This window comes from Pagrus pagrus (genome assembly GCF_965226575.1).
Source record: "Pagrus pagrus genome assembly, chromosome: 5".
Classification (NCBI taxonomy): domain Eukaryota; kingdom Metazoa; phylum Chordata; class Actinopteri; order Spariformes; family Sparidae; genus Pagrus; species Pagrus pagrus.
Window position 1 is genome coordinate 3846289 of NC_140189.1, and position 26683 is coordinate 3872971.

General features: G+C 40.2%; 1 protein-coding gene across 3 annotated transcripts in view; it reads right to left on the bottom strand.

Moving 5' to 3' along the window:
• Positions 1 to 2024: 2024 nt before the first annotated feature.
• LOC311257950 (complexin-1-like) overlaps positions 2025 to 26683 on the bottom strand; it is a 64579-nt gene continuing 39920 nt past the window's right edge. For all 3 annotated transcript variants that reach the window (XM_084353941.1, XM_084353943.1, XM_084353942.1), the window contains exons 3-4: positions 11204 to 11379; positions 2025 to 5656 (exon numbers count right to left, since the gene is read on the bottom strand). In XM_084353941.1, the coding sequence (XP_084210067.1) occupies positions 5462 to 5656; positions 11204 to 11379 (371 nt within the window). In that variant the 3' untranslated portion in view covers positions 2025 to 5461. The remainder of the gene's footprint in view (positions 5657 to 11203; positions 11380 to 26683) is intronic.

Consider the following 26683-nt stretch of genomic DNA (forward strand, 5'->3'; position numbering starts at 1 on the left):
TGGATGTGTCCTGTATCAGACCACAAATGTATTTTGTTTTATTAATATTTCACAATTACATTGAACTTTTCCTACCTTACCCAAGTGTTTGAGTTCTATCCCATAACCATATCTTATTTTAATGAAGCCGCTATGCACGCATACTGAAGGAATACTGACTGTTTAAAAACTGACAAATTGGGTGTTTTAGCAACGTGGTATCAGTTATCTGTGCACAAATAACACAACGTTACATTGTCTAGTTTTGGAGGTGCATACGCCGATCCTTCACATTAACTTCTGTGGAGAGCAGATCTATAGTCAGGTGACCGTTGTCGGCAGCAAAATTACTTGGTTAGATTTAGAAAACGATGACGTTATGTCCGTTAACTTACCAATGTAAGTTAAAACAATTCCAGGTTGTCTTTTAGATTGGTACACCCATCTGAAAGGGCAAAGTCCTGTGTTTGTTTGACCAACCACCACCTTCATTGGACTCTCTCGCTCTTTATACCACACCTGACATTCTGCGTGTGGTATTTGAATGCATTTATCTTCCACAGAGTTTAATGGGAAGGATTAGGGCATCATCTACATGCAAAATTGGGCTTTGGTGTATGTACAGCACACAATATGAAAGTCTAAAGTTCTGTGTTAATTATACACAGACAACTGTGACTGGGCTGGGTTTCAGTTACGACACTTGGATAGCAGTGTAACTGCAAGATGCACTGAAGCATGTTTCTTAGTTCATAATGGCTGTAAATCTTGCTTCTTGGACTTGGGTCTGAGGAAACTGTCTTGAGATTTTGTTAATAAATTAAATGGTGTGCAATACCCAGAAGTAGCCAAGAATTCACAAAAAGAGATTTATGGCTCTTCATTCTGGGAGAGCGAGAAGATTGTACTTCATAATTACATTAATAATACTGTTATTGCCTCTAGTATGCTACCATGCTGATAATAAGATCCTGTCTCTGAAATGGGGTTGTTTCTGTTGAGAGCACAAATCACTCAACATCTGTAGCAGCAGAAAGATTTAGTTCTCCCCTGCTCTGCAAACCACATGTGCTTATTGAAGCAAAATATCATCCCACCAAGTTGTCTGATGTCTCAAGTGAATGAAAACACTTATTTATGTCCCAACTGAACCACTAAATAAAGGAAAGTATTCAATTATTCATCAAAAAAACAAGTCTTGCCGTTTTGTAAAAAAACCCCAAAAAAACAGAGCTGTACTGCAAACAAGATATGACATGGCAGCTAACCTTTAACAGTGAAATTCACTGATGTATGAGCGGAAGGTAAATAAAATGACAAGCTTTGCACTGTGTATGCTGAAAGGTGACGCCAACAACCTTTTAAAAGAACCTTGTTTAAAATCCAGACCAGAACTGAAGTGAGCAATAAACCAGAAATGTCAAAGCATCATAATCAATTAGTTTTGTTTTAATGTCAGCCTCCTTTTTGTGCTGGAGTCAAATCCAACTCTGAAGTCATTGCCACCCCTAATCCTTGCTTGGCGTCCATCCATTATCTTTGTTTGATGTAAAAGGTTTGTCGATACTGATATCACAGACCCACTTATGACAAACACACCGGTGTGACAGAGATGCTATTTGCATCGCTTTGATGTCCCTGCAGGGTTTTTGAAAAAACCCTCCAATCACGATTTGAACAACACAGTGCATTCTGTTTACAGCCCTTTTCGCTTTTATTGAAGAGATGTTGAAATTCCTTCGGAGAAAAAATAAATGCACAACAGCCATGTTGAGATGAGACACAGGATTGACTGACAGAAACAGTAACATGTGATATACTGTACATTGAAGGTCTTTGCACATATACTTCCTTAATGCCATGCAATGGGATGCGAGGTCACGTCTCAGTCTCACAAGTGTGGGATGGTGTTGCCTCCCAAACCAGAAATACACTGCACGTCACTACCACTGCTTCCATATACTGATGTTTATTATACACAGAAGGAGCAGTAGCCAAGGGCCCGCTGCAGCGCTGTTTGAATGCAGAAACACAAGACGATGAAAAATTATATGAAATCACTTTATTCTCAGAGTGTGCGGTGATTCCATTTTTGCAGGAAAGTTACAGACTGAAATATCTGTCTAAAATGGCATGCAGTGAGGCTAACAGGTGGAGCTTTGAAACACACAGAAGACACAAAAACGATTTTATCAACAACCTTGCCTACATCGCACACCATAAGCATGCATACATTTTGTCAACAAATAGGGAGATAGAGAGAGAGAGAGAAGGAGGGAGAAGGGTGAGAAGATTTCGCAGTACAAAAATAAAAAAATACACCAAATGAACATGTCTTTTTTTTTTTCTTTTTCAAAAATACCAACCACCAGAGGACAAGAGAAACAGGACCGGCTACAGACGAGAAATAAAGGAAAAACACTGCACGAGAGTAAGCATCTTCTCAACACGTACAGAACAAAGACAGATGCAGGGAGAGAGAAACATCAGACAGTTACATTCAAGTCACATCAAAGGAGTATTTCTTTTTAAAGTGGAATATTCTTCAGGCAGTTTCTTAATCATATTAATGGCTGTATGAGCGGCACAAATGAGCGACTCCCAACTGAACACTGAATCGGAGTCTACTGGACGACTAGACATTGATTACGCATGACTTGGGCAGTTTGTTTGGGCAGTGGTCTATAAGCCATTTAGAGCGCAATCAATTGGCATTTACAAGATGATGAATGTTTATGATGGATGAGATGCAAAGGGTGATCTGGTCTCAGAGCGCACCAGTTTGACTCACTGGGAGCCTGAAGAACTGCACACACTGAGGGTTGTGTTGCTGGGAAAGTTTTACACATGGGTTGACTGGGCAGTAATCGTAGCTTTCTGGAATAATCTTGGGCCAAACAAGAGATATGTTGCTCATAAATAAAAGTTGGTGTCGGCTTTCTTGAGGCCCCTGGCAATGAAATCATCAAATTTTTAGTTATGCTAAGAGAAGGCTAGTTATGGTTCTATAAAACTGAAAGGAAGAATACCTGAGAATTTCAAAATAAATAAGAAATGTAGTAAATTAAAAGAATGAAACCTCTTGTCTAAGTCTACTACTACCAGCACTATTCTTTGGTTTGATTGGATAACTGCTCTGACGATGGATTTGAGTGTTGATGCATGGTTCCATAACTGTAAACATCAGTTGCTAACTAAATGCTAACACACTGTTTGAACGGATGCTAGCAAAGGCAGTTTACGAGTACAATAAAATCACAGAAAGTTCAATAAATATGCTCTAACCACACTGTGCCCTTGGATGTTTTTTTTTATATATACTCAACATGATTACAGAGCTCACAAAGCGCTGATAAAAGGTACATTTCCCTTGTCTATGCCACAGGAAAGCACAAGATCAGGTTTAGTTTTGTCTCATGTTTAGCTAGCTTAATAAAAACAGTGGCAATGTGACAGAAAAGCAGGTTTAGAAAACCGTAAGCTACTGTGCGCAAGTGAATCACAAAAACATTTCCTAACAAAATTGTATCACAAGATTGAACTGATCTCCGCTAACAGCACATTGATGCTTCCCCTGGGGATCTTTTTTCTGTACATGGCAGCTAAAATAACTCTTTACTTGGTCGTATTTGATTCATTCTAGAGTCTAGTTGCAGGTTATAACAACATCGAATTTAAGTTATTCATCGTCATGTACTTGTAGGCTAACAAAGGCATCGACTGTAAATATCTAGGTTTGAGTGTTACCAGCACGAGTCTGGTGGAATGTCTGAAATATCTGGAATGTTTTAACAAGACACTGTGGAATAAGGGAGAAATAAAAAAATAAAAAACAAAACAAGGCATATGGAGAAACATTTGATTTTATCCCTTTAAATTTGTGCCATTAAATTACCAGCAGGACAGACTGGACTCCAGCAGGTAAACATTTTCTGTTTAACATTATTTCATCTAATTTCTCTGCATGTTTTTGTTGATGTCTGCCTTTGAGAACCTGCAGTTTGCCTCGTGGTTTGTGGTTTCGAACACAAATCCTGGTTGTGCTCTTCATTCCGTAACATATGACTGAACATTTGTTTTACGACATAGAACAAATCATCCCACCTTCCCCCTTTTCTCTTTTTTAATCAAATATGTCTGACCTACAAAGGCTTCACTGTCACTATGCAGACACGTGTGTGCCTTTAACATCGACTAACACATTAAGGAGTTAAGTCTAAACACGCAACAATGAAGATTGTCTGTTATTGCTGATTTGGGACTATCACTCCCATCAGTTAAACCAACGGACACAGGACAACTTCATTTGGAACAATATATTGCACTATTGTCACTGTCTGTTCACATATAGTGTGTTCACAACATTGTTGTGTTTGTGAAGTTTTCTTTTTCTTTTTACAAAAAGTTGATGGAAATGTCAAAAGAAATCAATGCCTGGTTTAAAACGTACACGTCCTACTGCAAAAGCAGAGCGAGCGACACCTGCCACAGGACATTAAAACTGAACGTTCAAACCACAAACATGTATAGCAAGTGAATTCATAGTAAGAATGTTGTCTAACTGCTTCGTATGGAGAACGTTTATAGTTTTCCCCATGGAGGAACATTTCAGACACAAAGTCAATTATCGCTTGCTGTAAATGGTGGACGAGACGTTGATCAAATAAAAAATGGAAAACCAGTTATTGCCTCAAATATCAATGTATTTCGCTTCATCATAACAAATGAAATGGTATCCATATGTGTACGTCACTTCACAAAAGTTCACTGCATGCTTAAAAAAACGAAAGCAGAACAAATAAAACTCATTTTCAAATGAATTCCTTCACTTCCTGGTTTTACAGGTGACTCCACCAGTGCTCATATCATTACACAGTCACAATAAACCAATGAGAACATGAGGGACAGTTTATGGGGTGGATCCTCACAGTGGAGAAATAATAAAAATGTTTTTTATATACACTGTATGTATCAAATATTAGCAAGAACAGAAAAGGAAAATTCAATTAAATTTTGTTATGATTTGGATAATTTCTCAAACGTTAAAAATATGGCTTATACTCTTATATGTCACATTTCACTCTTATATAGTTCTCTTTTTTTTTTTTATAACCCGAGGCTATTTACAAACAAAAAGGGTGGATGATGGGTGATATCTGGTCTCATTCTAGGTGCTGACATTTTGAAAACGTGGTATGAGATTTGCCTTGAAGTAAAGATCTGTGAAGGTGATACATACTTTTAAAATAAGTTTCTAATCACAGGTTATCAGGAGAGATGCTCTGTTTGAAAGATTAAAGTACGTATCTCCATCAGAGATCAGATAGTTTACATGAAAGGCAAATTCATGACACGTTGCTCAACTCCAGGACACTTAGAAGTTGGGTTGAAGGGGTGGGGGCGGGGCGCGGGGGTGAAGAAAGGTACGGCATTAGTCTTGGTTAGATGATAAGAAGTTAATCACATTTCACCCAAAGCACTGTTACTTTTTATTGAACATATCCATGAGTGGAGTCGGGATGAACTTCATGACCGTATCCACGATGCTCTCCTCTTCCTCCTCGTCGCCGCAGCCGGTGGGAACCGCCTTCTTCGGACGGGTCAGGCTGCCCTCGGAGGCCTGCTCCATCGCAGCCGCTGCCTCGGCTTCCTTCTCCTCCTTCTTCTTGATGCCATACTGCACAAGAGAGAAGACGAAAAATAGGAAATATCATGTTTTAATATGTATATAATGTTACTTTTGTATATGAATGAATTTTCAAGTCAAAATATGTGTTGTTAAAAAAGACTGTAATATTGTCAGAATAAAGTTGTCATGTTTTAAGATAAGGCTGTCATTTTTGAAGGATAAATCCATATATATCGAGAGTTGTGATATTTTCAGTATATAGTTGTGTTAGTTAGGGATCAAGTTAACATTTTCAGGAAAATGAAAATTATTATCCTGTCTATTATTATCCATAATATTTTCATAATAAAATAAAGTTTAAATATTTTAGGATATAATTGGGATATTTTCAGATTAAAGTCATGCCATTTCTAGAATGTCTCAAAATGTTGAAGATAAAGTCCTAGTTTTATGAGATAACCGTTGAATTAAGACTGATACTTTTAACTTCTGATCAAGTTTTTTTTCAATTAGTGAATTTCTAGAATCTGGAAGTAGGGTTAGTATTTTAAACAAACCTTTAAAGGATTATTTCAACATTTTGGGAAGGATGCTTATTTGCTTTCTTGCTAAGATTTAGATGAAATGATTCAGCTTTAGTTTAACTTAGCATGTAGACTGACAGCTGGGGGAAATGCCGGGATGTCACCACTCCTGGAGAGATAAAATTCCAACACACAACTTCCCCTAAAACCACATTTTTTTGGGAGGAGAACCGTGCTAGCTGTTTCCCCTGTTGCAGTTTTTAAGATAGGATAGGCTAATTGCCTCCTGGCATAATTAGAGCCCTCACACAAAGGTGTTATGGAAGAAAGGAAATAAGAGTATTGGCCAAAATGTTGAACTATTCCTTTCAAGCACTTTTGCTGACATCATGTCCAGTAACAAGCTCAGGTTTTGCTCAAACTGTGTCCCTACGTGTAAATAGCCAGTGTATTTCTGTGCCTTAGCTAATCGCTGTTGCCCTAAAGCCACATTCTAATATCTTTTAGGTGGTCCCCTTAACCCAAATGTTTTAAATAGTTCCCAATTCAGTAAGAAACTGTGAATTGCAGCTGTGAGGCACCATGACAGAAATGTGATTTCCTTGCACCCTGAACACTGTACCATTTCTGTGTTTAGAATAAAGGTGGGAACAACTTCTTCCTTCGCTTCAAAAGAAAGCAGGTTGTAAGGCGGTCCCTTGCTCCTGTGCTGCAGAAACCTGTGAACACTGTGACTGACTTCAAAATGTGGCAATTTTTAGTCTAAAGATAGAGACGCGTGAGGCGTGACATGATCATTTCATGCATTTGAGGTAAATTGGTTGAAAATGATTACTGCTCTTGCAAAGTAATTCACATTTCTTCATTTGCATGAATTAGCTGCAGGCTGCCTCCTCCTCAACTTTAAGCACAGTGTAGTGGAGCTTTTCGGATCCTGCATGAACAGCAGGACTCGGGCTTTTGTGCTTGTTTTTATGTGCTTGGGAGTTTTAACGGCATCGTGGTCTAATTTGACCGTCCTGGATATTTTATGTTCCAATTACAGGATCTCAGTGTGTGTTAACAATGCTAACAATTAGCTTACAGAATCCTGGGCCCCAAAAGACTTCCATTCTCAAGGAGTATTGTGCAGCTTGAGTAATCTCTGCGTGAGAATACACTGATGACGACCACGAGATACTGTTGAAAGCTCTTGTAAACCCATAAGTGCTTCAGCAGATGAATCAAAATTTAAAGACCTACGATACTACAGCTACTAAATGTCCCTTGTGGTGAACTTGCTCCCAGTTTGCTTCAGTAAATGTAGTTGCGTTCCATTACTGGTCCACTGTTGCCTCAAATACATTTGCTGTATGTGTGGTTCTGGTTTAAGAAAAATCAATACAGCTGGACTGCAAGGAAAAGGTTGCAGAGCACAGGGAGGTCAACAGGCTGAGCGATGGTTGACTTTGAAGCACAGATGCGTAAAATGAGCTCGACTCCTCCATGACCTCTTTGCTGCTCTCCCAGGTGCACGTTAATGTGATTCTGCTGCGATACATACAGTATATTATAAACAGACTGCTAGTGTCTATTTCCGCTGTGAAGATGTGGAGTGGAGCACTGGGGTTATTCAAGGAAGTCAAATAGTATGCGAACACTAAGGCTGTTCACCTTTTATTTTACATTATTTAAATTAGTTTTATCAGAGTCAGCATCTCAATAATATCTTCTGTCATGGCTAAAACCATCCTTTGATATGTCTAAGTGACGTCTTCAAGGAAACTGGGAGACCCTCTGGCGGGCTAAAGACATGAAAATGATTTGAAAATAAATAAACAAAAAATAGATTAATCTTCTTAACAGAAGGCGTTCAGTGCCAAAGAGCAGGGACAAACAATAGCAGCTGGTTGGTAGTTTGACATCTGCTTTAATTCGGGTCGAATATTTCACTCAACACTGGCTTTAAATGATTCATCTGGCAGCCAGTGAGACCTTTTCAGCTCCTATGTTCTTCATCCCGTCAGCTAATAAGAGCCGACTTTGTGATCCTCAGTTGTATTTTGTGAATGTTTTTCTTCAAGAATAATGCATCAGCAATAAATACAGAGTTGGGTATTGTACAAAACAAAAAAAAAAGATGCTTCTCTAACACTTAAGTCAGTGTGGGGCAACGATCGATCAGCAGGAAGCTGCAGCAAATAAAACCATCAGTGAAAGACAGAGCAGAGATCATATCTGCAGCAGTCCCATTGTGTAGTTCTTGCTATCTTTTTTTATTTTGGCTGAATTTCAAAATCCCTCTGGACTGATTGCGGTGGATTCAGATCACCTCTTTTCCTCTTAGCCAATCAGAGTGTGATGACGCCCTTTTGTGAAGGCTTAAGAGAAGCAGGGAATGACGCCCAGGTTAGTTTCATTCTCATATCTGATTCTTCAGTGTCCTTGACACTCTGCAGACCTCAACCAAACAGATCTTCAGCCAGAATCTCCACTGGCCCTGTCGAGATTTCTTAGCTGCCCTTGTTCTTTCGAGTTGAGGGAAATTGTGATTCTACAACTGAGTGAGCATCAAAAGTCACCATTTAACTAGGCTGCCTGCATCAGGGCCGTGCTTATATGTGCGGTATCTTTGAAACCCAAGCCCCTCTATACACCTTCGATTTGTCCCTGGGGACTTAAGAGGCGGTAAAAGAAGTATATTCATTTCATTAGTCCTCAAAGAGGCATTTTCTCATAATTATCAGAATATTAATGACGTTGGCACTCCCCATAAATATATATATTTTTTGTTTATATTTTTATGTTGGCTTGGGGTTTTTAGGCATGTGATGTATGGTTAAACCTTCAAAATAAAGGCACCAAAACTACTTGGTTAGGGCGAGGAAAAGATCCTAATTTTGCTTAAAACTAATACTTAAAACCTCCTCCCATTGAGGACTTTCCGGCTCTTTCACTTCTGCTGGTGCTGCACGGTCATACACGCCTGTACTTTTTGCCCCCAGGTGAGCCAATCCATCCTCTGTTACACGCTTTGGCTGTGAGAGAAGGCTGTCCTGTTTTTGTTATTTAAACATGATCATTAGCGTTCCTTTACTTTAACGAAGTTATTTGGCTTAATATTAACTGTACAACAACCACCCAGGCTGCCACATTTGGCAAATGTGGGAATAACTAATTAAAAAACAGAAGGCATCATGTTTCCCACAAAAACCTCTATCAGCTAATGCAAAACAGAGAGGCAGCTGATCAGATAGACAAGATATCACTTATTTATCCTTTTGACTTTAAATCAAACACACATTTCTGCAGGATTTGGGCGAGATAAACAAACAAAGCAGCCTGAATAACTGAACGGTTGAAGGCACTCTTGCACAAGTTTTAAGAAGATAAATCTTACTTCAACACCGAAATTGTTTCTTCCTGACATTCTGACAGAAAACAACACTGGTGTGATGGGTTGATGGATATCTCCTCTGTACCTCCTTCTGCTCCCTTGTTTGTTCTCTGTTTTCCCTTCATGCCGCTCTGTTTCGTTCTATCGCTATCTGTCTCAGTCGGCCTCTCTCTCACTCTCAGACTTGTTCCAACAAAGGCTCGCCTCAGTTGAAGTGAAGACAGTCACGCTTAGTCAGCCCCTCTCCGCTCGCTATAATCAAACACTTTCCAAAGATATGCTGTCATATCGCTCCGTCTCCCTCCTCCCTTTTCTTTCACAATTGTTTTCAAAAGAATCGCCGGGACTCAGTGGAGTGCAGAGCTGATCCTCATACTCCAAAGAAAGCTTTACATGAGCTACAGATGGTAAAGTTTTAAACTCAGCGTGAGACTCCCCAGAAAATGTTCAAGTCAAATATTCAATGAAGTATTAGCAACGTCAAGAGGAATATTTGACTGCAAGCTGCAGACACTTTGATACATCAATTAACATTTTATTACCAATGAATTAAATATTAAGCATGAATTTATCAAAGAGAAGATGGTCTTGGCGCGACAAGAAAAGGGTCAGTAAGACAAAGCTTTTAAAGCTGACTTTCATCCCCAGGAGTCCTGTACGTGTTAACTGAACAGCAAACAGCACACTTGGGTTTACAAAGCTGCTGGTCGGCAAAGGTTTAGAGCAAACCAAATATATGAGACAGCAGAATGATGTAATCTGGCTTAGTCAAACTTCATCTGAATTCAGCCTGCAGTAGAAGAAACCCAGTCTCCCTTCATTGTATTGGTGTGCGGGGAATCGAACCAGCAACCTTCTAATTACTGGATGATCTGCTGTACCTCCTGAGCTACAGCTGCCCCCAGCACCACCTCAAACAGTCAGACATAACTGTTCGAGGTGGTGTAACATTTGTGAGCGACAAACCACGTGTGTGTAAGCCAGAACATCTTTTACTAAACCCTAACCAGACCATTAGCAGTGCTGTCACGAAATAAAATGAAAAACTTATCATAAAGTTGCAACATAGAGACATTGTAAGTTTCAACACATCAATGGTTTGCATCTAACATTTATTCTGGCATTTGGGTTGCTTCAAACTACTCTAGTCCAACGTTATGCTACGTTGTTACCTCAACTGTTCTAAATAGTCAGTCAAAATTGGAGCAAAAAGCCTGCCATTAAACAGAGAGGCTAGCTGAGATCAGCCATATGAATGGGGATAATAAGGCACACTTACAGAAAGTCTCTCCAAGTGGTTTTTCACATGAAAAGTGATAAATGTTGTGTGAAAAAAAAAATTGAGCTTGTGAGAGACGTTCAAATTCTGCTTATTTTCGCAATCAATACTTGAGGTAGATGCTTGCCAGACTGTCAGTTTCATAGAGCCCCAGACACCACAGCCTACTGAATATGTTCATAGAGTTCACAGCCCCTAATGTCCCCTAAAAACATTCCTCCTTACAGGACCCTTTTTTAAATAATGAGGTCATGCATGGTCTTTATCAAATAAGTGGTCGTGTTGCCCTGGAGAGGTCGTGCAGCAGCTAACATGGTAGAACTGGTCATCTCCCATTTTTTTCTTTCCTAAATGTATCCTAACCCTTGAGGGAAAACACCTGTTATGTTTGTTTGCTGTACTGAGGTATATTTTACCTTATCTCTGATGCCCTGTCGGATGTTTTCTCTTTCTGCTTCCATTTTTGCGTATTTGGCCTTCCTCTCCTCCTCCTGTTGCCTTAGTGCCTCTTGCCTTTCCTCTTCTTTTTTCGCAGCATCGGGGTCCTTCTCCTCCTCCCCACCAAGCATCTTCCCCATGTCTTTGGTGGCCCCTGTTGTCAGTGGTGACATAAGAGAGAGATTAGTGAAAAATTAAGCAAATGTCAAGCAGAAACCTTTAAAATCGACAGTGATTGCACATAACAGATCTCAGTGATCAGCTGTTGTGAATCATTTGATGTGAACGGTGCTACATTGAAGATTTGGATAATTCAATTGGCATTGCTTTGTATTTCAATCCTCTTCCAGGGCGGTGAGAGAGCAGCTCAATCTGCCCTCGACTGAACCAAAGACAATAGAGGGAACGGGAGGTGAACACTGCGAACAAGAGCCTGAGATAAAAGCCACGGCAATAAATTATTAGCAGTTCTCTTGATTGCCTTTGTGCACCTCACTTTGCGCTTTGCTATCTCCATTAGGAATTTACATCCTCATGCAAAGCGTCCACTTGGGTGAGATGGGTCAAGACCTGAGAACAAAAGGCTTGGAGTGCTGTTGAAAGGACCATAATAAACAGACATGGGCAACTGATCCCATCTCCTGTCTGTCCTTGTTTGATATGCTAAACAAGAGAGCAGCATGCAGTAAAACGGTATTTATTATCATGGTAATAACTGCTTTGGTCTGAAGGATGTAGCCTTGACTTTTGCGCTCCTTTTTTGATCACTTCTAATGCTAATGATTCCACTGAAGGCGCGCTGGATCGGAGCATTGGAAGTGGCCGCAGATACTGGGACAGCTGTCTCAGGCACAGACATCCTACTGTATCTTGACTTCTTCTCTGGTCTGCATGGAGCATCTGGTGGGAGCTACAGGCATCAAATGACATGCGTCATATGCCACTGCACAGCTGGTGTGTTTTGCCTCAGTCCAGTATCCCTCAGCATTACATTCATATTGAACATTTATGTAATTTTGGCCCAGTGCCGACCAACGAACAGGTATGCCCTTTATGTCGGGATGTGGAGAGAGAGGTTACGAATTTGGTGGTGGATAGTTGTGCAGCCCATCTGACTTTCCAGCCAGAATAAAATGTTGAAATTTTACTTTGGAATTTGGTGGTAGTGTTACAGCTGGCGAGTAACATTTGCCAAGCCAAAGACCACTGTTCAAGATTGCGTTTTAACATTTGTAAGCCTGCACCACTGGATACTTTGGAAGAGACGTCGGGACAATGTGGTGATGAATCTGATATTTCTGATGAGACATCAGACATTTTTATTCTGTGTTAGTGGCAACATACTGGATTATTTTTTTAAAATGAGAAATAGGGACATTTTTCACTCGTGTTTATGGCTTCAAAATAAGATATTTTTGATGAGACATCAGGACATTTGTTATCTGAATTAGTGGCAACAAACAAGATGTTTTTTACAAGACAATAGGACAATTTCCAGCCACATTTGTGGCAACAGAGGCCAAAGCATGATCTTTTCCTAACCCTAACCAGAGCGCAAACACAGTGATGTCACAATATAAAATTGAAAATTAAAAGAAATGGAAAGTTGCATTTCATGGTTTGCAAAAAACATTTATTCTGCTGATTGGGTTGGACACGTGGCAGATCAGAGTTCTCATTCTGTTACAGACCAACTGCTTTTAAAAAAAAATTGCAATTATAATATTTTCCTATCCTTAACCTACTGTAATATGCCACACGCACAGTCTCACCCCCACATAAACTATACTTTACTAACCCTTCACTGATGTTGTAGACACAAATGATTTTAAAACTTTGGCTTGGTGCTGAAAAATACAAATGAAAGACATGCCGGTGTGAGCACTGCGTCAGCACTGTTGGAGCTGTCAGGACTCAGATGGTGCCGTTCACTCTCTAATAACATGAAAACAACTTCCACAGAGAGAGATGGAGAGTCCTTCACGGTAAACATTTTGTTTTGTCAGCTCCTGCTCAGTTGCCATTTTGTTTTGCTCGGGCAAAGTGTTTCCACAAGTGTGATGCATCCATGTCGGCTACACACACAGGAACAGATTCAAGAGTCCTTCGAAACAGAGACTCTCTTACTACCTTCATCGTGACATTGATGCTTTAGATTCATTGTTCAACCAGGCATAGACAGACAAACACTATATAACCCTGCCTGTTTAACTGCCCCGCTCCATCTTGCTTCAAGTGTTACGTGGCACCAGAACATATTCTCATTACACTCTGAGCAGCAACAACATTGTTGGCTTTGCTGCTTAAGTAAAACCCTTATTAAACAAATTGGTATTATCTTGTTAACTATAACAACTTGAAAGGCCATACTTCAAATCAGGAAGTTGCACAGACTAATCTTGAGTGTCGTCCTGCGCGTTGAGCTGCTCCTGCAGAGCTTTTGAACATTACCTTTACATGAGGCTCTGGCTGTGTGTTCTCACTCCAGAGGCATGAGCTTTTCCTTCCAGCTCAGCGGCTGGAAACAAGCCAGCGCTCACAGTGGCCCGACAAGCCCTGAACCCAGAACTCACTTCCAACTCGCAGGAAAGAGAATTGATTTTAATGAGAACTGGACCTCCTGAACCACACTGGGAACATTCGAAACACGCTGGCTCTCTCCCTGCCCCGAGTCCAGCACACTTCCTTTCACTATTAGCGCCTCTGTGTGCGCCCTGGTCTGTGCTCGCCTGCTGCACCGAGCCTCGCAGGCTCTCCGGAGGAACGACTCAAAGACACAACCATCTGCTTCAGCCGTGAAATTGATGAGACAGCGTTGACCTTGAGGTTCTTGGCTGCAGTCCGAACTTGCTGTGTTGACGGACCGGGACAAGCCCCAGTCCTTAGTCATACAGAGCAGGGTGACTGCAAATTAATAAACAGACATGTTGATGCTTCTTGTTTCTTCACTTACTCTTTAATGTGCCAAATATATGACATGTTGGCAGCTCAGAGTAAATTATGTTTGCTGTCTCGAGGCTTTTTCATGTCAGTGTAATGTGTAAAATATACAGTAACATGACATGCATAGAGGGGCCGGTGGTGCAGAGTTTATCCAGTCCAGATGAACTGCAGTCAGTTGGTGGGATGGAGTTTTGTTTTCTCCTGATTGGTTGCTTGCATGTTTCTTCACTTTTCTCTTCAAAACAAGGTTATCAGAGGATAGAACGCCAGTTTTTAAAACTCTCACCTATCATCCTGTTTATGTCTGGCAAGTAAATGCTGTGCCGTGTTATTATTACTTATAAATAATTGATGAAAGTTGCCATACCTTCTGTGAATACGTGATGAAGAGAGTCTAAATATAAAACATGTTTTCACCTGAAAGTGTTGAATATATTCATGTTGACTTCCATCAGAGCTGGTGGCCTCATATCATCCCTGATCACTCTTATCTTCATCCATTCGAAGTGTAAAGGACTGCAGCAGATAACGATGTATGAGACAAGCTGTCAGTTCATGGTTTTATCAAAGATTTGAGACATTTGAAGGAGGTCAAGGAGTCAGAGGGTTTTCTGCTGTTTTGCAGCTGAACCCTGACCTCGCTGCTCTGAGGTGAGCAAATGTTTTTCCTCAGGCAGCAAGAAACGCTGCAGTTACATTATTTACTACATGTGGAGTTACTTTCTTGCAGTAACACATAGTGTGTCTCTCTGTGCTTTGCCTCAGGCCAAACTGAGCTGCTGCATGGGACTTTTCTCTAAACTTTCTCTCTGGCTTCGTTGCTGGTAGCTTGAGGAGATTTACCAAATCTTGTGTTCATACCAATCTTTCATCTACAGAAGCTGTGGAGACTAACCCTCATCACTTCACGGATAATAAATTCCTCTTTAGCCAGGCTGAACAGAGAAACTTTTGAAATTAAAACTTGTTAAACTTCAGAGTCTGCAGATTCAGATTAAAAATAACCTGACATGCTTTATATCTTGGTTGAGCTGTGAAACTTTATGATATATATTAGCCTACTTTCTTGACATCATGACCCATTCTCCCCTTCTCATTAGCACTGGCACTGGAAATGTTAATTTGTGCAAGCAGGGTCTAAAATTCGGTTACAATATGGATATAATGGATTATTTTTAACCTTCGAGAGCAAGAGCAGTCTGACAAATATAATCATAATAGTTTAAAAAATGTATCAAATTGTGTGTTTTCAAACCTGTTTAACCTAATCCTGGTAAACAAATGTCCATGCTCCAGTGTGCAGACTGTCTAGGTCACAAAGTCTGTCAAATTAGCAGTTTTTCTGTATGAATCAGCTGTTATATCAGACACATACAACTTTATCTTTGGTCTACTGCTTCTGATTTTAACCGCTTTACAGCTAATGCCACTTCATCTCTTGCATGTGACTGCATGTTGCGTCACTTCTCCCAAACCTCCACATGACTGATCTCCATGCTCAGGGCTAATTAGCTCGTCTGATTGTGACAAAGTTGCTGTGTAGCCGAGTGAGACAGTTGTTGCTCCCAAAAGCCTCGGTGTCATCAAACGCTGCCAGCTGTGGTGTCTGGGAACAGTGAGCGAGACGAGAAAGCTCCAGAGAAAGAGCTGAGAGTCCCGGCTTCAGTTAAAAAAACACTGAAACACGGACTAAAGTACTTAATTAGAAAGAACAATGAATAACTCATCCATCACCACAGTGTCAGAGACTTCCAAGGCAACTGTTTGATTGCTTAGAAAGGCATCTGCGAATTAACTAAAGTTCTGTTGCAAATGAAATCCCCAAAAGTTAACGTGGACATTTGAGTTCAGATTGTTTTTACTATGAAGAAACCTTCAATTTACATTGCTAGAAATTAGGAACGATTTAACCCAAACTTATTCAAAACTGTGGATTTAGTTGTGATTCTCTCCACCAAAATCAAATGTACTGTACCTGCCATTTTTCAGTTGATTTTTCGAAGATTTCCTGTTTTACTTTGACGTTTTGCCTTCATGTGTCGCGTGTTGCTTTTCATTTCCTCCTTTTGTGTGTTTCCCACCCTTTTTCTGTGCCCACCTGTGTCTTGTTAGTGAATCAGCCCTTGTGTGTATATAGACTGTGTGCTCCCTGATGTCGTTGTCAGTCCTGTGTTAGTCCCATGAGCCTGTTCCTGTGTCTTCCTGTGGTATGTTTCTGGTTTTTATTCCTGGCTTTTCATTCCTGTTCCTCATGTTTTTTTCCTTTGTTTTAGCTTTTGTGTTACTACTTTGTATTTTTGAATTTGCACTTCTTGGTTTTTGGATTATTTTATATTATGGTGTTCGGCTTGTCATTGAAAGCTTGTTATTTGTTCCCTATCCTGCCTGCCTCCTGAGGGTTTTTGCATTTGGGTCCTAACCATTTTGCCACACCTGACAGTACCATTAAATCTATATACTTGATATGCTCATTATATATACATATTATATTAGTTAATTCATACATATTCAAATAATTTTTCATGGGCTGATCACAGCAGGCATAGTGACGTTGAGTGCAGGAAATCAGTCAATTAGGGGAATATGGGATCCTAGTACCAGTTGAGGTGTTTGCTTTGGCCCCTGGCCCACCATTAAGTTTAAGTTTTGGCCCACCAAGGGAAAAAAGTTTGGGCACGCCTGCAATAGAGGCTCAATGGGCTTCATTCTCTGAGGACCATGAGTGTCTAAATTTCATGGCAATCTATCAAGCAGAAGTTGCGATATTTCAATCTGGACGAAGTGTCCAACAACCTGACAGACAGACATCACCATCCCCAAAACTATGCTTTTCAACTAGTCCTTCCATTATTCCACAGTACAAACTCAACCTGCTCAGTGACATCCCTGCCATGAAAGCTGGTTAACCGTGCTAACTCATTACGGCTTTAAAAGGACTTTTTAGGTCGGCTGAGTCCTGAGGGCTAATTCTAATGTAAGAGTAAGAGGACAGCTTCCACCTCTTAGCGGGAAGAAGAGCAGAAACTGAAAAAGGATCAGGGACAAGTTGGGATGTTTTGACTGGACTGGTCACGCAATAGATTAGACTTGTGCAGGGTTACATAAAGGCTGGCTTTAGGTCTGAAGGCTGTGTGAAAACGTGCAGAGAGAGTGTCTGGAAGTATCCGTGGTGCTCTGAGAGTGTGTATGGATGAGGCTCTGCTGGGTGTTAAAAAAGAATGAGAACAAAATGTGCAGCTCATAATTCCCTCTATGCATCTGTGCTGTATGACGAGTGTGTCACAGTAAGTGTGCACGGTCGCTGTGGGCTGTCAGAGCAGAGAGTATAATCGAGTACGTGTCCTCCAGGTGCATTTGGGCTACGAGAGCGCTTCTAGTCGTGTGTGTGTGTGTGTGTGTGTGTGTGTGAGTTGTATGTTTCGTGCTGAAGGATGGGCGAGATCACATGAGAGGAGTCCCCTGTGGAGCCCAAAGGCACACAAAGAAGGACGGAGAGAGAAGACGAGGGAGAGAGAGGGCTGAAATGGAAGATGGGAAAACAAGGACATGGGAGTAAGGTTAAGTAGAAAGAGAGTGAGTGAGATTTTTTTTTTCACCTACAACACTGCATATTAAAGAGATCGATGGAGAGAATGAGTGAGTAAGAAAAAGAGCGACAGACTAAAAGTAGAAAATCTGTAATGCGAACAGATGAAAGAGCTGTGAGTGATACACAAAACGGTGATGAAGAGCACAAGAGAACAAAAGAGAACAAGTGGTATTTAGGAAAGAGAAAAGAGGACTAATGGCTGGAGAGAAAGAACAGTGAAAGAGGGAACAAAGAAAAGAGATGGTGCTGATTGAATGATAACAGAGAGCTATATCAGAGGGCAGTTAAAAGGAAGAGAGAAGATACAAAGAAAGATGAGACATGGAGGCGCAAAAAGAAACGGATTCATAGAAAGACAGAGGGAGAATGATGTCATAAAAAAGCAAGTGTGCAGAGAAAACGGGAGATACAGCAGAAGAAAAAGTGATGAAGAGAGGAAGAGAGAGGAAACAGCGGGACCAGCTCAAGGACTCTGTGTTCCTGCTCTCCCATCTGTCACCAGTCCACGCAGTCCCACGGCTGTCGACCGGCGTGTCCCTGCTTCAACCCCCATGGCCCACACCAGCCGCCCAGACCATCATCATCAGCCTCCTACCCCGGGCTGAGCAAGAAGGTGGTCCCAAACCCCAGTGGAAAAACTGCCAGGGGAAGCGTTCCGTAAAGCAGAAAACAACATGGCTGGGTACTGAGAGAGCAGACGTAAAACATTTGCTGTGTTCGCATGGTGGCTTCCAAGAGATGCATCTCAAATCATTCAGTTGGGCCAGACGACCACAGCGTAAACAAAGAGTCCACTGTTTGAGTTTTACTGAACATTTACTGTAGAGTTTATTCTCATCAGCCCTGTTTCCAGCAGCAGCAGCAGCAGCTTCGACAAATCCCCTGAAGACGACCTGCTATGCACCAAGTGGCAGACAGACAAAGTTGGTGACTAGCTGGTCATGCTTCCTGCAGCAGAAACACTCACCACCCCAACTTGGTGTTCTTGGATTTGATGCACACCTTATATAGAGAGTTACTGGGGTAGAAGGAACCAATCAGGTTGAGTGTGGGTGTTTTATAAAGTGACAAAAACTTGTCTTTACATCCAAATCTCGCCAACTTCTTAAAGGACATGTAGAAGTCATGGTTATATTGTGATGCTTTGAAATCTCTCTGACTGTGTTTCTACTCCTACTCAAAGTTTCATCGATGTCAGACCTTGAAAAGTCGAGAAAAAAACTCTTTTGTTGGAGCAGCTCTGAGTCACTTTTCGCACTGAGCTGTCTGTGCCGCCCCTTGACAACTATTGACTTTATCGGGGAGATGGTTTGGTTTCCGGAACACGAGTCCTTGGAGGGCTTTTGCAACACTTTGGGTAGAAAAGAAGAGGAGACGGTCCTGTTCAGTACCGAAAATTGCTTCTATGTCACCGTGTGTGACAGGCTGACCAGGGAAACATTATTTTAGAGCTGAATGGTGCCAAGTTCAATCTCAGCGCCCCTTTTCATCTCTTTCCTTCCTTCATTCATGTTATTAAGATTGGGCCTTTAGCAGCTAGACTGTCTTTCAAAAGTGTCCTTGGGCAGAAAACTGAACTGCGTAACTGAACTTATCCAAGTGGTGAAAATGAAAGTGGGCATGTTAGCAAGAGGTTTTCTAATATCTTTATGTGTGTTGCTTCAGTTTGTTGCAGAACATTTGTTTATTTCTTTAAACATTTTGCAAATGAGCAGTAGATTACAGTAATGGATCATACTTTAATGCATTTACTCTAGTACTGTACATATGTACGATTTTATGGTACTTGTAAGTTACTTGAGTAGAAATATATGAAGTTTGTCAGCGGTTGAATGATTTTGTGAAGCAGACAGAAACACAGGATGATTTTTCATGTGCTGGAAGTGAAATGGAAAGAGGACACCGAGGAGATGTGAGGTGTGGCATCCCCCCCTCCGCAGTCCACCACAGTAAATCTCTGGGGTACATGGGGGCTTGAGGTACATCAGTCTTGTGCTTTATCACCCGTTCGCAACCATTATCATTGGAAGACAGCCTCACAGAGTCTGGCCTTGTCGATGAGCGAGCAGGGACAGGCCACATTTATCACCTCTGAGGTTGGCATCAAGGATGAGGCAAGCCACACACACGTGCACACACATGCACACACATGGACACACAAACACACAGAATTTAGGTCACCACGACACAGATTTACCCGTGGATTTCTAAGTTTATCTTAATTATATGTGAAGTCACAGCAACTTAAAGTAGATAAAGAACACTATAAATCATGAAAACGAAAAAAACTGTCACCAGGATAATATCACTTTAATCAGCCATTTTGATCACGATCATCAATGGATCATTATATGATAACTGGTTTTGTATGGAGTTTAGGTCTGATAGCTTCTTCTGGCTCTTCAGATAAGTGCTTTCTGTGGTGGCGCGAGCTCTAACAACCCACGACAGCTCGGGGTGGCGTGCCAGAGATCATGGGGAGCAATCGCAGAACTTCAGGAGCAATTACTCTGGAGTCACTGCAGTAATGAGTCATGGAGGTGACGCTGCACCAGGACTGTGCCCACCACAGAGACATGGGGGAGGTGAAACACAGGAGACAGAGGTGAAGGTTATCTGTGTAAAATATTTTAATTCCAGATGGGAACTTTTCCTGAAAACAGATTAAATTGGATGTATAGAGATGAGAAAGTTCGACATCCTGCATTTCAGAAGAACAGATGTATGAACTATACTGTACATAACCCCTGCTGCAAATAAGCAGTCAGTTTTCACAGTTATCAACGCTTTCAATATGGCTTCATGTGTACTTTAAAAAACATATCTATATTACATTAACAGCCACTTTTTATTTATATTATAATTCAGTGGTAGGGAAGTAAGATGTTAATCATATAATCTTTGTCATTCTTTCTCTTTCTCTGCAGACGCATTTTTGATTCACTATTTTACACTGTTACTGATTAAACATAATGATTGCTACACTTTTAGACAGTTTAACCTAATTATTGCCCTCATAAGTAAGTCTGGATAATGGGAATGTAATATGAAGTTTATAATGTCTCATGCTGCTTTACAGATTGAAGAAGGGTTTTTCTTTGGATGCTGCAAGCCTTGATTTTGTAAAAAACCTTCACAGAAATATTGAATGTAATATTTGGACTACTACAGATAAGTCTATCTCTTACTGATCAAATGAACACATGGAAGCGCAATTGGTGAAATGCGTGTAATCCATACTATAACTGCTTTTCTTGAAGCTCAATTACAATGAGCTCATTAATTTGAAAACATTATTTTAAAAAGTGAAGACACTGATCATACAGGTGAACCCTCCATCCTTTTTTAGCCTCCTTAAGCTCATTTTTTAGGATTTTTTGATCCGGACTTTGACTTGCTCAACCAAAAAGAAGCTCAGACAAGTTTAGTGTACAAAATGTTTTGGGTATAAGTGCCAACTGAACTGAAAAGACCCATTTTTTTTTATTCAGCTTTTAATTGAAGTCATCTTATAGCTTTAGTTTTTAAATTTTAATAATTGTTCTTGTTTTTAAATTTTTTTTATCCATATTGTCTTTTTCTATTGTTTGTTTTTGTGACATTGAATTGTTTTATTGTTTTAATTTTTAGTCCTGTAATGTATCGCTGATAACTTTGGACTGTGTTGTTTCAATTTTGCTATGTGGCACTTTGGGCTGCATATTTTTTATTAAGTTATATAAATAAAGTTGAGTTGAGTTAACTGGAGCAAATACCACATGAAAGCCTGCAAAGATCTAATCATTTTCACTTGAAATACATGAAACTTTCAGTGGCTGAGTCTAATGCCTGTCAGTGAATTTGGCTGATTGTTAAGACAACATATACAGTATACAAAATATTATGTACTGTGTTGTTGTTTAAGCAGTATCCTAAGTAATCGAAATCGATCTGGACTTGGGGACAATAATTAATCTTAAAACAAGGCTGGTCAACATACAGTACAAGCGGAGGACATGTGATGGTGAGCTCATTCAACCCATCAACCTGCACAAATGTGAGGTCACATTATTGATTCATGGCTCCTGGTGTCCTTGAGCAGATCACTGACCATCCGACTGCTTCGAGGTCGCCGTTCTATTAACACAGATCTGTGTTGGCTGACCCTGACCACCATGTCGAGGCATACCAAGGCATACAGGAGATTGTTTTTTTTTCCTACAGGGATCAATAAGGCATCAGGCGATACTTTGAGCGTAATCTTACACCCAAGGTTTTTTTAACGGCTATGTCTGGTTTTCTGATCCCTGTGTGTGCTTACATTAAAGGAAATATCTAAAAATAGTCTGCAGACAGCTCATTAGATACATCTGCACGAGACAAAAGTATTAATGCAGACTTTCTTCACATAATGAAGAGTCGAGCAAAGTCTTTGTTCATTCAAGGACAAAGGTTTGAGTTTAATACTTAGAGTAATGGAAGCGATTAAGTTGTTTTACTGGTTATTTAAATTGAAAATCTTCACATTTTAATGGGATCGATTATGCACAACAACGGTCGTTCCCTGGAATTGTAAGACATTTTAGTTTGGAAAAGTAGTTTGAAGATGATGGGAATTACTTCCTTTCACCTGTCATTTCCCCTGAGAGTTCTGATCTTGTGCATCTGTCTTGACAGTTCAATGAGCTGCATCAAGCTAGTGATCAGAGATGGTGCATGACCTTGGAAGTAATTCACATGATATCAGTCTGAAGAAATGCCAGAAGAAACGGAGCATAAATGGGTCCACTCTTGGTCTTTTACATCCTGTCAAGCTTTTCTGTTCTAGTGTTACGTTTAGAAACATTTAGCTTTCCTCACATCTTTGTGTGATCATGTGTTTGTTCATTATCTGTTCCTCACCTTACTCCATGCTGTTCCTTAAAAACTCCACATAACCTTCTAAGTCAATAATTGGCAGTGATGTGTACCCAAAAGTAGCACCTGTTTCATCTGCTCCATATGTAAAACAGCAGCTGTCGCCATGGCAGACAATATCTAGAAAGCAGCACCACATGTCGTGATGGTGATTCCTCAGACCTATCACTAAATCCAAGATAATACACACTCTCTACTTCTTAAAGGGGTCATGCTAGAGGTTCTGTTGATGTTATAAAAAGCCAAAGTTCTGATGCCACTTTCTGTGACTCAATGCTACTGATCTAACAGAGTGTTCGGGCATGCACTGATTACATTACTTGCCCACCACCCCCATCATCGTTTTGTCTGTTGTATCAGTACTTAGTTGTACGATGGATGCTATAATTACAATATCATCTGCTCCGTACAGCAGCAGCCGCAGAGTCGCAGCACAAAGCAGCAGGAGTAAAATTACGACAGTAAGGACGGTTGACTGTCAAGATGATGGTGGAGGATTTGTTGTCATGACAAAAAGCACAAGAGCTTAATTGGCAATATTTCTGATTTAATTAGTTATCAGGGATCCTGATAGCGTCAATGAGGAAAAAGGAGTTGGGTACCTCACTGAGAAGTTGGAGGTGTGCAACCTGTTGCCTGCAGCCCTTCATCTTACATCATAACATTATCTAATATCTATTACTCACACAGACTGTATAAATCTACTCCCTGACTATTTCAAACTGATCTGCTGTTAACAAATGCTGAAAATGACCGTTGTTTTTTTCTCTGCAGATGCATTTTTGATGGACAATAGAAAAAAGGGTTAGTTAAACTCACTGAACACATTGCATTCCCTTTAACAACTTCATAATAAAAGCTATTGCTTTGCTATTAGAATTTAAAACCTGTATAATTTTCACAATTTAAACAATTTGTTGGCAAACAAAACACTAAAGCTCTCATTAAGTTTTACCACTGTGGCTAGCTAATTAGCTTCGTTGAGATGCTCTTATGTGACAGAAGAAGGGAATGCAGGTAATCATCTCTAGAGCCAAAGAGGTAGAATCACTTTAAGTAAACTGTTGATTGATTGAGGCGATCATTATTTCCAGCAATTATTTTGCTACAAATGAGTGGAACAGTACATAGTCTATGAATCTGTCAAGTTATCAAAGAAAACAGCTTTTTAAACTTTCTAAACTAAGGTTATCACTTTGACGCTTTCTTATTACCGCACGTCAATCAATCTAATCACCGAGGTCACGTTAGTTCGTTCTCACACAAATTATTCAGGGCCTAATTATTCCTGGCTTGTTGTGTGCTGCTGTTTACTTTGTTCTGCCAGGTGAAGAGACGTGAAAGCAATTATGTCCAAGTCAGATGTGACAAAGATTATTTCAACTCTTGTGGAGCTCAATAATTGCTTCTGATAATTTGCCTTTGAGAAGATCGAAGCACAGGTGACAAATTAAAAATAAATCATTTAATCCGTCAACTAGTAAGACAAGAGTCACAGAGGAAGCGATATACTGATTATATATTAAAACTTTATAGTCTTTGAGTGGCCTAAACATCGAGGGAGTTTAATTTCAACAGGAATAACTTCACTGGAACGGTAGCAGTCATGATGTAATTAAAGTTATCAAATTTTAAAAGGACTTCTTTCTTTTCCATCAGCTTCTTTTGTGTGTTGATTAACTTTATCACACATTTACCAGAGAAATCTTCACTCTTATTTCCATTGGTTCTATTTATACACTTCCAACACACCTGAGATGTGACTTCGAACACCTTTTTGATAACATACCAGAGTTAATTAACAGGTTAACTAATTAACAGATTCCTTCATCTCCCACTAACAATGTTCTGTAAACACACGAACATGACAGCAAACACCACATGAGTATATCCGTTGTTTTCTGCTGATTATTTAGTATGAAGCAAACTTCTATCAAAAGTAAAAAGGTTATTTTTTTGTTACAGATGGGAGCATTAAAAACTCTTCCACAGGCATGAATGGAAAATAATTTGTTAAATCTGTCAACCAAGTGCTGTGTTTAGGAGAATCCATCAATCCTCGATTTGCATTTTCAGTCGTGGTATTTCCCACATGACTACAGATGCTAATGCAGCTCTCTCTTGAGCTCTGCAATAAAATATCTCATCATCCATTCAGCCAAAATACTCTTTCACATTAAGGACAATAGCAGCTTCTGACATGGCTTTCATTCTACACAATTTCCAGATCCATCATCTATAAAAATCAATGATCCAATCTTTGCCTTGATGAAACCCTTTCTGTTTGATGTGGATGCATCCAAAGGCTGAAAAGGAGGCACAAGATGTCATCTTCATTTGAAATATATGTAAAAACATTACTGGGAGTCTGAAACCAAGAGAGGAGAGGTTAAAAATTTGAGCTTCCTGCATTTCTCTGAGCTTTTGAAAGAGGAAAGAAAATCCTAAGCTACAGAGCTTTACAGGCTGAAGTATTTCAGTACTTTTGAGTTCTTCAAGTGGGTTTTCAACTTTTTTGTTGTTTACTTTAGCAATGAGGAATTGGGACACCAAATCTGTCACATGGATTGACAAAAAAAACAACCAACCGACTTGAGACGAGTTAAAAATGGATAATAAAAACTCGATCTTTAATATTTTAGCCAAGGAACACAAAGATTTTAAATTGAATCCCAAATTTCAGTACGACCTTTGAGGAAAGTCGTCGTTTCAAAGCTTCGAGCTCCTTTGAGAGCACCGTGATGCTGCTGTCACCTTCTGAAAAAGGCATTACCATGAAAACCCTGTGGAGCTAAGCTGGCTGAGAGCCTCTCGGGTATGTATTCTCAGCATTATGCATGCACATTGATCCCTAAGACCCAACGCTCTGCTTCCCCCTCACCCCCCCACCTCGGCTTTTAGCTCCAATTTTGCCTCCTTCCTCAATGCTAATATCAGGAACTATGTTTCAGTCCTCTGTGCCTCCTGAAGGCTTTGGAGAGCCTCCGTCTGTGAATTAGCTCGACGGATCCCCGGCCTCCCGCTACGCATAATCACCCTCGCCTTATCCTCCGCTGCCACTATCTGAGTACACTCATCGATCACGTGGGGTAAATCTGATTTCAATGATAACTAACACCATTACTCAAACATGAGATTGCGGCGACCTCCGCGCTGTCACCCATGGCTTGGATTTGTGCGGCTTTGGAGCTTTCTGAGCGTGTGAAATATGAAAATGCTATTCATGCCAATCCCTCTCCCAGCATGAGTGGTCATGCAGGAGCAAAGACGGGCGTACATACAGAGTAGGACTGTGGCGCTCTGCAGGGCTCAGATTAGGGAGCAATTTCTGAATGTACATATGTAAGTGTGAAAAACAGATTTATAGAAAACCAGATGGCAATTATTCTGTTTGTTAAATTATTTTTATCTGCAGTTTATATTATCAAATGGCTTCACACACCCACATTTGAACATGGTACACCACCTATAATTGAACCATGAATGAAAAAAACAGTTTAATAACTTATAAATACAGCTGTCAGATACACTTAATATACTGGTGCAAAATGCAAATAAAATCATTATTGTTCTAAACCCTTTTAATTACAGCTTAATCTTCTTAATTGCTTTTTGTATGCACTGTTGCTTTTATTCAAGTATAAGATCTCATCACCTCCTACACCACTGCATAAAATAGAAAAACCTCAAAATATTGTAAAGTAATCTTCACGTTAAAGCTAGTGTTTCAGGACTTTAAAGTCCATCTGTCGAGTTAGCATGACTACCAGAGGGAATTTTACATTTGAAAATCAAAATGGGATCATCACTTTTCCTTGGATTCGCTTGCTATGTCTCCTGTGTTCTATAAAGGGACCAGGTGTTCCTCATATTTTAAACATTTGTTGAGACTTGGTGAACACAACAGAAAAGTTGAAAACGCTTCACTTCAAAGCCAGACCGGTCCAAATGCACAGCGCCGACTGGCAGAGGATGAATACAGATGCACTGAATGTGAGAGCATCAAAATATTTTTTAAGTCTCGTCAGTC